Source organism: Simochromis diagramma, unplaced genomic scaffold, assembly GCF_900408965.1.
Source record: "Simochromis diagramma unplaced genomic scaffold, fSimDia1.1 OVJJ01000413.1, whole genome shotgun sequence".
Classification (NCBI taxonomy): Eukaryota; Metazoa; Chordata; class Actinopteri; order Cichliformes; family Cichlidae; genus Simochromis; species Simochromis diagramma.
The window spans coordinates 3,581,900-3,594,382 of NW_024386948.1; the positions used below are offsets into that span (position 1 = coordinate 3,581,900).

Below are 12,483 nucleotides of genomic sequence, written 5' to 3' on the forward strand. Positions count from 1 at the left end.
TGTGCGTGTGTGTGTGTGTGTGTGTGTGTGTGTGTGTGTGTGTGTGTGTATTTTTAAAAAAAAAAAAAAAAAAAAAAAAAGATTTGTGTGTGCACTTAGCCAAAAAATACGTGTGAAACTCATTCAAGTTACAAGTACGAATTTTGACCCGGTTTTTCTTCCTTTCATCTGATTGGCCAATGTTATGTCAATCACAAATTTAACTATCCAATCAGAGAACAGGTGGGTTTGGCTATTGGAGGGGTGCTTTATGGAGTCCACACACAAATCTTTTTTTACACACACACAAATTCTTTTTACACATACAAAACTGATTTACAAGTACAAAATATTTATGACCACAATTTGAGCCCATAAATAAATCCTGACATACTGTGTTCTGTAACAATAATGAACCTCAGCTGGCCTGATGCAGCAGAATGCTTTAAAAGCAATCTGGTCTGAAGTTATGTTGGTGCTTTAAGGAGAAAGATAAGAAATCCAGTTTTTATCCCCCAATATGTGAACACGCCAAACATCTTAGATGAATAAAATGAACATAATATCACAGACAGGACAGAATTTCTAGGTAGAGCTGAGAGGCAAAAGGCTTCACAGCTCACAGAAATGAGAATTTGAAGGTCCAAGTCTGAGGCCATGGCCCTCAGGTGGAAGAGAGTGGAGTGACCACCCCAGGTCAAGGACGAGTCCCTCCACTGCCCCAAGTGGAGGAGTTTAAGTAATTTGGGGGTCTTGTTCACGAATGAGGGGAGAGGGAGATCGACAAATGAACCACATCACTACACTGCTCTGTTGTAGGAAAGAGAGAACTCTATGTAAACGTGAAGCTGACAGTTTACTGGTCAATCTTTGACTTTACTCTATCTTAGAGAAAGGGTGAAGAGTCCAGTGATCCAAGAGGGGCTCAGAGTAGAGCCACTACTACTCCTCATTGAAAGAATCCAGCTGAGGTGGTTCAGGCATCTCACTAAGATGCCTCCTGGCTGAGGTGTTTTGGGCTCGTCATACCGGAATGAGGCCCCGGGGCAGACCCAGGGCACGCTGGAGAGATTACATCTCAGCTGGCCTGAGAATGCCTCAATGTCCCCCTGGATAAGGTGGAGAAGTGGCTATGGAGAGGGAGGTTTGGACTTCTTGGCTAGGGCTGGCGCCCCTACAACTGAGCCCTGGATAAGCAGCAGTTGGAGGATGTTTTATCGAAGGAGACGGAGGCAGATATTATACCATCTTACTAATGCTACACTAATTAGGGCCTCTAAATCTAAATAAATGTGAATGTGTAGGTGAATGTTTATCCTCTGCCAATGTCAATGACTGATCTTACATGTGTTTTTTTGTTTTGTTTTTTTTCTCCCTCTTAACAGAGAACCTGTGGAGTACATACCTCCACAAAGGGGATGTTTTGGAGAAAAGATCCCTCCACACCTCTCAAGTTGCACACCCAGCCTCTGATCGCTATCCGTACGTGTTTGCTGACATCACCACCTCCTTCACAGTGCTTGTGGGCATCTTCTTCCCCTCGGTCACAGGTACAGACGCCCCTAAAATACTAACTGGGCTCCATTCAGTGTTAATTCAGAAATATAAGCATATAAGAAATTTAAACCTAATATTGGCTTGGTTCAGTGATGAAAACGGATCATTGACAGGAAAAGCGCTGTAGGCGTGATATTGATTCCCGCTCACGGTGCAGCTGCTGATTCAGGATCAAACCTGTCAGGCATCTATTCTTGGATTTCTGTTTGTGTCTGTGCAGTTGGCTTTATTTTCACTTTTTAGCTTGAAAACACTTTAAAAAAGAAAAAATATGGAGATGGATTCTCTTTGATTTGAAATATTGATCACACATTTCACTCACGAGGGTGTTTATTAAAAAACTGTGGTATATTCAGTGTAACATTAAAGTTGATATTTTAAGCACAAAGCTGTTGAGTTATCACTTATCTCCTCTTCCTTTGAATGATTTTGTTTCTCAGGGATCATGGCCGGCTCCAACCGGTCGGGGGATTTAAAAGATGCTCAGCGCTCCATCCCCATCGGAACCATCCTCGCCATCCTCACCACCTCTTTAGTCTGTATCCTTTCATCTGATAATTTGATTGAACTTTCATGCACTCAAATTCAAAAGCAACTCAAAGCACAATTTAAGATGCTACAACACAGTTCTGAAATTTTTAACCTAAATGCTGATCATGGAAATATTTAATGAGAATAATGTTGTGTTGTTAGTGGATTAAGTCTGTCCACCTGTTTTATTTTCACGCTGTCTGTCCATCCTTGCATCCATTTCTGAGAATACCTTGAATTGTGTTTTTTGTTTTTTAAAAAGTGGACTGATTGAAATTTGCTAATCAAAGGTTAAGATCAAGGTCAAAGGTCGAAAGTTCAACTTTAGTTTGCTCACTATTCTCGCTGTTACCCCATTAGAGCACTTCACCCTCAGACTGCAGCCTTACTTGTTGTTCCTAAGGCAGAGCCTTCAGTGTCGGGCCTCTCTTCTATGGAACCAGCTTCCAGTTTTGATCCAGGAGACAGACACTATCTCTGCTTTTAAAACTTAAAACCTTTCTTTTTGAAAATAAAACAATTATAATTAAAAAGAATTATAGTTGGGGTTGGATCAGGTGACTCTGAATCCTCCCTTAGTTACTCTGTAATAGTCCTAGGCTGTTGTGAGCTTCCCGTGACGCACTCAGTGTTTCTTCTTCACTCATCTTTTTCACTCTGAGTGTTGGCACATGACTCGGCATTTAATTATTAGTTACTGTTAATCTCTGGCTCTCTTCCACAGCGTGTTTTTTTTGTCCTGTCTTCATCCCCTCAACTGGTCGTGTCTGAGGGTGAGGTGGAGATTTCTTCCTGTTAAAAGGGAGTTTTTCCGTCCTACTGTCCTCAGGTTCTTGTTTATAGGGGGGCATCTGTGCTACTGTAGGGTCTTTATATTACAATATAGAGCACCTTGAGGCGAGTGCTGTTGTGATTTATGTGGAGAGTCCACAGAGACTGGATGGCGTATCTCGACCGGGCAGTGGAGGCGTATGACTGAGAGGCAGTTCTTCGAATTTTCTCAGCACAGTCCGATTTTCGTGGCACTGAAAGTACTTTGTATTGTTTTGTTTTGTTTTTTTCCTGACCTGCTGTTCATCCAGATCTGAGCAATGTCGTGTTGTTTGGAGCCTGCATCGAGGGGGTGGTCCTCAGAGACAAGTCAGTACACCTGCTCTTGTGCTTGTGTTTGTATTTGCATGTGTTGTGTTGTATGTGAGGCAGAAGGACTTTGATGCTTAAACTACTTCATGTGTTGTTACTTCTGCAGGTTTGGAGATTCAGTTAAAGGCAATCTGGTGGTGGGGACTTTGGCTTGGCCCTCGCCGTGGGTCATTGTGATCGGGTCCTTCTTCTCCACATGTGGCGCGGGCCTCCAGTCTTTGACTGGCGCTCCACGACTCCTGCAGGCCATCGCCAAAGACAACATCATCCCCTTCCTCCGGGTTAGAGCTGCTAGTTTTCAGTTTAATTACAGGGACTGTCCAAGCACTTCTCCTTTATTCTTGTTGTGCTCAGGACTAACTTAATGATGCTGTATGAAGCAAAAATCCCTACTGATGTTGAATTACTGATGTATTTATGCTGCATACTTCAGTTCTTTCCACTTGCATACAGAAACATCTTGCAGCAGGGGGAAGACGGTGTGTAAATACCTTGATGGAACTGTGGTGCTTTAAAATGCTTTAAAGTGATGGTGTTTTATGTTTTCTGTCATGTACAGTGTGATCCATTTATTTAGGTAGTTTGAGTGTAATTTGTAGTTACCTGGAGATGCTGTATTCTCTCCAATTCCTGCCTTTCACCTAAGCTTTTGATTATTTCTTTGATTCTCAGTGCTCAGGCTATTGCCTCCTTCCACTCTCTATGTAATAACAACCCTCAGATTTTATTTTTTCATTTGCAGTACTTGCCATTTCCTTAAACATAGTGTGATTTGCTGGGTCTGTGTGTGTATATTTGAACTCTGTGTGTTTCTGGCAGGTCTTTGGCCACGGGAAAGCTAACGGGGAACCTACGTGGGCTCTGCTGCTGACAGCTCTGATAGCTGAGCTGGGGGTTCTCATCGCATCTCTGGACATGGTGGCTCCTATTCTGACAATGTAAGATGCAGTTATGTTACATGTGTGTGCATGTGCACACTTAGTCTGCCTTCATCACCTCAGTTTGAATCTCCAACCCTCTTTCCAGGTTCTTCCTTATGTGTTACCTGTTTGTGAACCTGGCCTGTGCCCTTCAGACCCTCCTGAGGACACCCAACTGGAGGCCTCGCTTCTCATACTACCACTGGTACTACCAAAGACTCACTCACTCACTCACTCTCTCTCTCGCTCCCCCCCCCTTAACGTCTGCTCTGCTCTGCTCATCTGTCCAGGAGCTTGTCCTTTCTGGGGATGACTTTCTGCCTGGCGCTCATGTTCATATCCTCTTGGTACTACGCAATCGTTGCCATGGTGATTGCCGGGATGATCTACAAGTACATTGAGTATCAAGGGTATGTTGCCATGGAGATGTACTCCCTCCACATGATTGTGCATGTACAGACTGGTGTGTAAACATGTCTGTTTCGTGTTAACATGTTTGTTTTATTTTCAGGGGAACAGAAGAGTGTACAGTGTATACTGTTTGTGAATAAATAAATATACCTGTATGTTCTTATATTTTCTGGGTGTGGTTGTGTATCAGGGCAGAGAAGGAGTGGGGAGATGGGATCCGTGGTCTGTCACTCAGCGCTGCCCGTTATGCTCTGCTGAGGCTGGAAGAAGGACCACCGCATACTAAAAACTGGAGGTATTGAAATGTCTCACAAACACAGGATGCAAGTTGACCTGTTAGAAGTTGGTGAACTGTTTGCACTTAAGTTTGCATGCAGTGCTGGGAGTAAAGCTGCAAGACATCATCAGAATCTGCGTCACATTTAGCATTATAAACAAGAATCTGATGATTTTAATGTGCCAAGTCTCTTTTGGTGTGCAGTACTAGGTATAGCAGATCAGTAAATTAAACACTGCAGGTCACTACTGTCACTTTCAAACAGATCTGGGAGAGCTCCAGGTTGCTGGACACTGGTTTTCTTTCACAAATAAATTGAATTTCAGTTTGTTGCTATGTAATTACATTTTGACATGTTAGCCAGCCATGGGGCCTCCGTGTGACTTTGTTGGGTCTCTTTATGTGCTTCAAATGATGCTGACTGAGCTGAACTAACTGCATCAAGACAGGAGGACAGGGGGTGAGCGAACTCTGAAAATGAGTTGCCTCATAGTGGTGCTTTGGTTTCACAACTGGGGAGATGCACATCAGGCTAAATGAAAGGCCTCTTTATTATCCTTTCCAGCGCTTCCATCATGTCTCACAGTCCTCAGCTGATGTTTATCAAGTTAGCATTGAATTATAGATGACCAATTCTCCATTTACTTTTATTTTGTTTATCTGAGCACTTGGCTATGAAGTTTTCAAAACCCATTCAAAAATGTAGACAGCATAAAGACAGACAATCTGAGGCTCTGCTGTCACTAATATTTAGGAATAATCCACTAACGCACACATGCTCTTGTTCATCGCCTTGTCTGTCCGTGTCCAGGCCTCAGCTTTTGGTGTTACTAAAACTGGATGAAGACGCCCACGTCAAGTCTCCTCGGCTCCTGACATTTGCCAGCCAGCTAAAGGCGGGAAAAGGCCTGACCATTGTTGGCACTGTTGTCCCCGGGAACTACCTGCAGAGCTATGGAGAGGCGCTCGCTGCTGAGCAGGTAGGGCCGTTTGTTATTGATGGGTGGAAATGCATTTGCTTTCAGATAATGTGGAGTTGTACCTTTTATCCTTCTTTCCTCAGACTCTGAAGCACCTGATGGATAAGGAGCGCGTGAAGGGCTTCTGCCAGTGCATCGTGGCTCAAAAGCCACGTGATGGGATCAGCCACATGATCCAGTCAAGTGGCCTGGGAGGAATGAAACCCAACACTGTGGTGATGGGCTGGCCTCACGCCTGGAGGCAAAGCGAGGACCCACAGTCCTGGAAGACCTTCATCAGTGAGTCAAGAGAGGACAGCAAAGGGGTTAATGGGGTTGTTTCAGAGTTAACAAGCTAACGACGCCCTCTTTCCTCCTTCCAGACACAGTGCGGGTGACCACAGCGGCCCACCTTGCGCTTCTGGTGCCCAAAAACATCTCCCTGTTCCCTAGCAACTCCGAGCCCTGCACAGAGGGCTACATCGATGTGTGGTGGATCGTCCATGACGGCGGGATGCTGATGCTTCTGCCTTTCCTCCTGCGACAACACAAGGCAAGAAAACAAAGTGTTGATCTTAAACTCTAACAAAGCCTTTAAAGTTTCCGCTGAACCCTCTGCTCTGTCTCTGCCCAGGTGTGGCGCAAGTGTTCAATGCGAATCTTCACAGTGGCCCAGATGGAGGATAATTCCATCCAGATGAAGAAGGATTTGTTAACCTTCACCTATCAGCTACGCATCGATGCTGAGGTGGAAGTAGTGGAGATGGTACGCACAAAAACCCTGAACGTCTGAATTAGTTCTTCTCAATTTTGTGTGTGTGTGTGTGTGTATGTGTGTATGTATATATATATATATGTATATGTATATATATATATATATATATATATATATATATATATATATATATATATATATATATATATATATATATATATATATATATATATATATATATATATATATATATATTTTTTTTTTTTTTTATTATTTCCGGGTCTGACCACTTGCACTTTGACTGAAATATTCACCTTTAATGGCTGCACTGGTTCGCCAGCTGAAACATGTGGATGCATAATTTTTTACAGCCTTTAAGATCGAATTTATGTTGTTGTTGAATCACAGATTCTTACATAAAAAATAAACAGGTAATACTTTCATTGTCTTGACTAAAGAGATTCTACTGTGATGATTAAGCCTATGAGCAGGAGGTGTCTCTCTGCACTTCAGAGTACACCAGAGTTTTGTGTTGAGGCCTCTGGTGGATTGAATTCTTTAAACATGAAAAGAGACAGAAGGAACCTGCTTTAAATCCCTTCGGGCCACTCCCCCTTTCTTCTGCAGTGCAAAGACATGCGTGTAATGTTAATTCTGAACTGTATGAAGTTCTTAAAGTGCATAAACTGAACCACTGTGTGAATATAAGGTTAAATGTGGACCTAAGATCTCAGTAAAATATAAATTCCAGTCTGATTTCCACTAATCTCTACAACAGTTGTTTTCTCACCTCTTCTGAGCATGTCCATGTACCTCTTCTCAGCATGACAGTGACATCAGTGCATATACCTATGAGAGGACGCTGATGATGGAGCAGAGGTGTCAGATGCTCAGACAGATGCGACTGTCCAAATCTGATCGGGACAGAGAGGTAGGTGTGGAAAGCTTACAGCGGGGTTTTGTGTGGTGTGAAAAATGCCCGCAGGTTTGTGTAGGGTTGATTAGGAGTTTGAAACTTTATGCAAGCTGGGTCTTAACAAGCATTTGTTCACCACTTTCACCAGGAGAGACCTAGCAGTAACAGCAACAATGGTAGGCCAGAGGCAGGTGGAGCTACAAGGTCTCAGGTGAGGTTAGAGGTCAAGGTCAGCTGTGAGTTCATGACTTGGGAGGAGTTTAAGGAAATATAAAAATAATTTTTTTTGTTCTGCAAAAATAAGCTGGAACAAAGTGGAGATCAGGTTCCCAGTACAGACGCCATGTTTTGTCTTTGAGGTCACCGTTTTCTTCCAGATTAAATCAGATTTAAGGAGAAAGAGCTCAGTGTTAAGGTCCAAAGGTTGCTAAAGAAACTAAAGTGCAGTGTAGTGAGGTGATAGCAAAGAAATCCTGGTGGGTAACACTCATGGTAAGGGACACGGGCTACTGACAAAAAAAGCACTGCAGACGGTAACTTGCATTGAGATGATTGTTAAATGTTCATGTCGCCTCCTTTTGCCTCTCATCTCCTCAGAGGGTACGCTGGAGTTTTGATGATGTAAGTTTGCGCAGTAGAGAAGCAACAGCTGTCTGAAGTAGAGCAGATTAGACTCTGTAGAGTAGCCTGCAGTCAGGACACGCTGTCAAAGTAAAGAGTGAAACCCTCTGAACAGCTGTGAGTGCAGCTGAGCCCTTCAGATGAAGAGTTGAGAGGGAAAAAAGCGATGTGGTCACCGTGACGTCAGCCGTCGGTTTGTGAAGTGTCTTCACGAAGCTGGGACTGAAACTGCAAGCATACGCTCCTCTCACGCTCTTAGAAACAAAATTTACACAGTGAGCTGAACTCAGGGCCAGGAGGTGTCGCCCCCTGCTGGCATTTAAGGAAAACAAATCATATATTAGAAATGTGAGCTGTGACTTCTCTTTTCAGACCAGAGGAGTAACTTAAATGTACACCAGCACTGTCACATTCACATGGAGCAGCTTTAATGTAACTGCAGCTTTAATTTTTGAAGCCTGTGCCTCCTAAAAACACTTCCATTACATGTGATGTTATCGTAATGTTTGGTGTTGTCTAGTGTTGATGCAGCAGTCCAGCATGATTTTCCTCTATGGGGAGACACAATAAAGATAATGTGATCTTAATAATTACAGGATGGTGGGGTGAACTTTTTCCAGGGTTCTTCATTGGGGTGTGTCAGGGAAAAGTTTGAAAACCCCTGCTTTAAATAAAACACTGAATTGTTACAGAGTGAATCCTTTGACCTCCCTAATGTAGATCAAAGCCACATTTATTTCACTGTCAGTGCAGTTCTTTATCTGAAGGGTTCAGTTAATAATGCTAACATGTGTCAGATGCTTCTTCCTTTAACTGTTCTGTCATCTTTGTTTCCCTCTACCCTTCACACTCATTCTCATTTCAGATTTTCAGAAGCTTTTTGTCTCGGGCCTTTTTTATTTACTGCCGTGTCCCTGTAGTTGTGCTTCAGTGCCCACCAGAGTAGATGCAGGCTGTGTTTGATTTTGGGGAGTTAGGTGACCTTGTGTTTTCTGTAGGCGTATCTTTCCCCCAGGTACAAAAGTCCTGGACCCTTCACGCCAAACACCTCCAGAGGAGACAGAGACAGACAGGTACAGAGAGACGGAGAGAAGCAGGAGTCAGGAATGACTGTAGAAAAGAGAGGTTTGCCAATGAGGTGGAAGAAAAGGCTGGAAAAAGAGATGAGAGAGAGAGCGTGTTTGTGTGTTTTCACACGCCAGGCCCAGCTGGTGAAGGATCGTAACTCCATGCTGCGTCTGACGAGCATCGGCTCAGACGACGAAGATGACACAGACGGCGGCGAGCGAGACCGGGCGGCGAGCAGCGGCGGCGGCGGCAGCTCTGAGCACCACCGCCGCATTCAGATGACTTGGACCAAAGAGAAGACCACACAATACAGAGCGACGCACTCGGGCTGCTCCACCCCCGAGGGCTTCAGGGACATGCTGAGCATCAGGCCGTGAGCAGACACAGCAGGTTTCTCTGTGACACTGAGATCCGCGCTAACCAGGTCCTTTAACGCATCTCATTTTTCCTCCAGGGACCACTCCAACGTCAGGCGAATGCACACCGCCGTCAAACTCAACGAGGTCATCGTCAACAGATCCCACGACGCCCGGATCGTCCTGCTCAACATGCCTGGACCTCCCAGGAACACCGAAGGAGATGAGAACTGTATCCTTAACCCTGATTCTGCACCAAATTAGATGTTAGGCGCTTGTTTTTGCAGTCACTGAGTGTACTTTTGTTACAGCAGACACCTTTATGATGGCTTAAACAGGGTTTAAAAAATTAATTAAAAAATCACTAAAGCCTTAAAGACGAAAGGAAATTTAGTTAAATTTTGCTTACTAACATGATTATTAAAACGTATAAGCTTTTCATTTATTTAAATGAATTCATTTATATTATCAAAGTAACATAGTATGAGAAGTTCGTTAATTCAGTGAGCAGACATGGAGTTCCTGGAAGTCCTGACAGAAGGATTGGAGCGTGTACTGTTGGTGAGAGGTGGAGGAAGTGAAGTCATCACCATCTACTCCTGATTAGACAAACACAGGAAGGCCAGCATCAAGCAAGCAGCCAGTCGTGCAGGAGAGAGCAGAGTGAAGACGATGGGATCTGGGGAACCTGAAAAAGAGCGATTGTCGCACTTCCCTGTCGTGGCGCTGGTTTCCATCCCACATGCTGTCCAAGCTACAAAAATGCCAACACAATTCCAACAAGGAGCAGAAACAAAAATAATAACAAGCTCTGTGTGTGTGTGTGTGTGTGTGTGTGTGTGTGTGTGTGTGTTTATGTTTGACTCACCCACCCGAGGGTCCTCTGACTCGATGAGGAAGGGAGCACTGTGGTGTTAGGAGCGATTGCGTTTGGAGGGGCGGACCACAGAGGCTAACGGTGAGAGGCTGCGGAGCGGCCGACCCGCTGATGAGACTCAGGGTTGCTTTTTGTACAGAATGTAATTTGGAAGCAGACAGCAGTTTTCTGTCAGAATCGAGTACGGTTTTCTTTTTGTTGCTTCTCACAAACACATCTGTTTACTCTTACCAGCGTATCGGTACTCTTTATTTTCATATCCAGGAGTATTTGCACACAACTGACGAGAATCTGCTTTATTAAGACGCACTGACAAGGATTTATTTTTTGATTTTCGCTGCTACTACTTAGAATTTAGTCACAACAGCCTTTAACATAAAAATGTTGGGTGTTTAAAATTCAGACATCTTACCTCAAAAATGAATTTATTCATATCAGATGAATATTTTAATAAATACAGCATATTAAGACAGAATTTCAGGCTATATATATAAAATTTAAATAGATAAGTAGAAATTCTGATAAGGTCTATCTATTATATTGGCATTCAGCAGGACTATGTTGTGTAAAAATGTGATAACACCTGAGTTTTATTTACATTTTTAAAAATCAAATAAAAATTCAAAGGTACTTTGTGTAAATTCCTGTATTTTAAAAAATAGTTGGAAACATCAAAAATTAACTAAAGTGACAGGCCTTGTGTTGCAGGGTCAGTGTAACCTTTATTAATTATTACTATTATTATTATTTCTTTTTACTGTGGCGCCAGGCCAAAGGCAATGCATGTTGAGGAAGAGGGGGTGGGACTAAAAATAAAAGCGGCACCTACCTGCAAACATCCCACTGGTGAAGTGCTGCCCCCTGGTGGTAAGTTTTAGCTCATTTTTGCAGAGGGTAATTACAAGAATTTCCCCTTCAGAACTTCCATAATTGGAAGAAAACCTGTCAGAGCTCAGTTTAAAATCACAAGGTTTATTCCAGAAACCCATCAAACCTTGCTGATACAGCAGTGTCCACTTCTTCTTTTTTCTTTTTTCTTTTTTAATTGCTTAAAGAGGATTTCGGTCTTTATGCACCACATTCACAGCTGTGGATGTGACACCAAAATGAAACCAGTGCAAAGGAAATGGTCAGAGGTTTTCTCTCTGCTCTCTCGTTTTCTCTCAGGCCCACGCTGGACTGCACCTGAATAGTTAGTAAGTTATTCGACGTTAGCGTAGAGTTCAGTTTAGAGATGGGGGGGGCTGGGGACAGTTTTCGGTTGTTGCCATAACGACCTTGTAAAGGGAAACAGTATTGTGGAGACACTGGACCATCGTGGAGAGGACCACCACACTTCATGTGTATACATTTTTATGTGTGAGTGAAGCCCATTTGTTCGGATGTGTGTGTGTGTGTGAGTGAGTGTGTGTGAGTGAGAGAGAGTGAGTGAGAGAGAATGTGGGCTCACAAGCTAAAATGAGGAGCTCTGAACTGCAGGTGTTTGATTCCACTCTAACGCTTTCTTTTTTCTTTTTTACAGTGTTACCGTGCAGGGTTGTTCTCTGTTCATTGTTATTTCCTAAACATTGTTTTTTGTTTTTTTTTCTTGCTTGTACATAAAAATGAAAAATCCCAAGTTTTATCTTTTTTTTAATTACATTAATATAAAAAGGAATAAAAAAACTTTGCTTGGAAAAAAAAATGGGAATAAATAAAACAGTTTTGAAAAAAAATGTGCACAAACTGTGATCTGTGTTTTATTGTATATTTGATGATTGATAGTGTAGGTGGTTGGATTATTTTGCCTGTTTATAGACAGACACATTTATCAAATCTTTTTATGTTTTGACTTTTTAACCGTAGACATTTCAGTGGACTTTAACAAGAACAGCTGAGCAGATGATTTTAAATTGATTAAACTGAAATGAAGATCTGTTTGTCCAAAGAAAAAATTATTTGGACATAAGCTGCTTTCTTTTTGCTCATTTTCAGTCACATCCTTGTACTGGACCATTTTCAGTGGAATGTTTATCACTCCACAAAACACTCACCTATGAATGATTCAAGCCAAAAAAGGCACCTAACTAAAGGGATGAACTAGTGTATCTACTGACTACCTGTCAAAAAACGCATCACTGGTTTTCATTTTTTCAGCCAAATCAGTTAATAAT

The 12,483-nt window shown here is 42.7% G+C and overlaps 1 protein-coding gene across 9 annotated transcripts in view; it reads left to right on the forward strand.

Annotated features, from left to right (window-relative positions):
* LOC120737499 (solute carrier family 12 member 6-like) overlaps positions 1-11,935 on the forward strand; it is a 29,751-nt gene extending 17,816 nt beyond the window's left edge. For 6 of the 9 annotated variants that reach the window (XM_040038252.1, XM_040038250.1, XM_040038248.1 and 3 more), the window contains 18 exons: positions 1,365-1,529; positions 1,977-2,075; positions 3,150-3,207; positions 3,317-3,491; positions 4,030-4,148; positions 4,237-4,335; positions 4,421-4,540; positions 4,732-4,836; positions 5,630-5,798; positions 5,882-6,077; positions 6,161-6,330; positions 6,412-6,543; positions 7,316-7,423; positions 7,557-7,619; positions 9,028-9,102; positions 9,232-9,470; positions 9,552-9,685; positions 9,965-11,935. In XM_040038252.1, the coding sequence (XP_039894186.1) occupies positions 1,365-1,529; positions 1,977-2,075; positions 3,150-3,207; positions 3,317-3,491; positions 4,030-4,148; positions 4,237-4,335; positions 4,421-4,540; positions 4,732-4,836; positions 5,630-5,798; positions 5,882-6,077; positions 6,161-6,330; positions 6,412-6,543; positions 7,316-7,423; positions 7,557-7,619; positions 9,028-9,102; positions 9,232-9,470; positions 9,552-9,685; positions 9,965-10,056 (2,318 nt within the window). In that variant the 3' untranslated portion in view covers positions 10,057-11,935. The remainder of the gene's footprint in view (positions 1-1,364; positions 1,530-1,976; positions 2,076-3,149; positions 3,208-3,316; positions 3,492-4,029; positions 4,149-4,236; positions 4,336-4,420; positions 4,541-4,731; positions 4,837-5,629; positions 5,799-5,881; positions 6,078-6,160; positions 6,331-6,411; positions 6,544-7,315; positions 7,424-7,556; positions 7,620-9,027; positions 9,103-9,231; positions 9,471-9,551; positions 9,686-9,964) is intronic. The other 3 variants (XM_040038256.1, XM_040038255.1, XM_040038257.1) reach the window with 3 other exon arrangements.
* Positions 11,936-12,483: the final 548 nt, after the last annotated feature.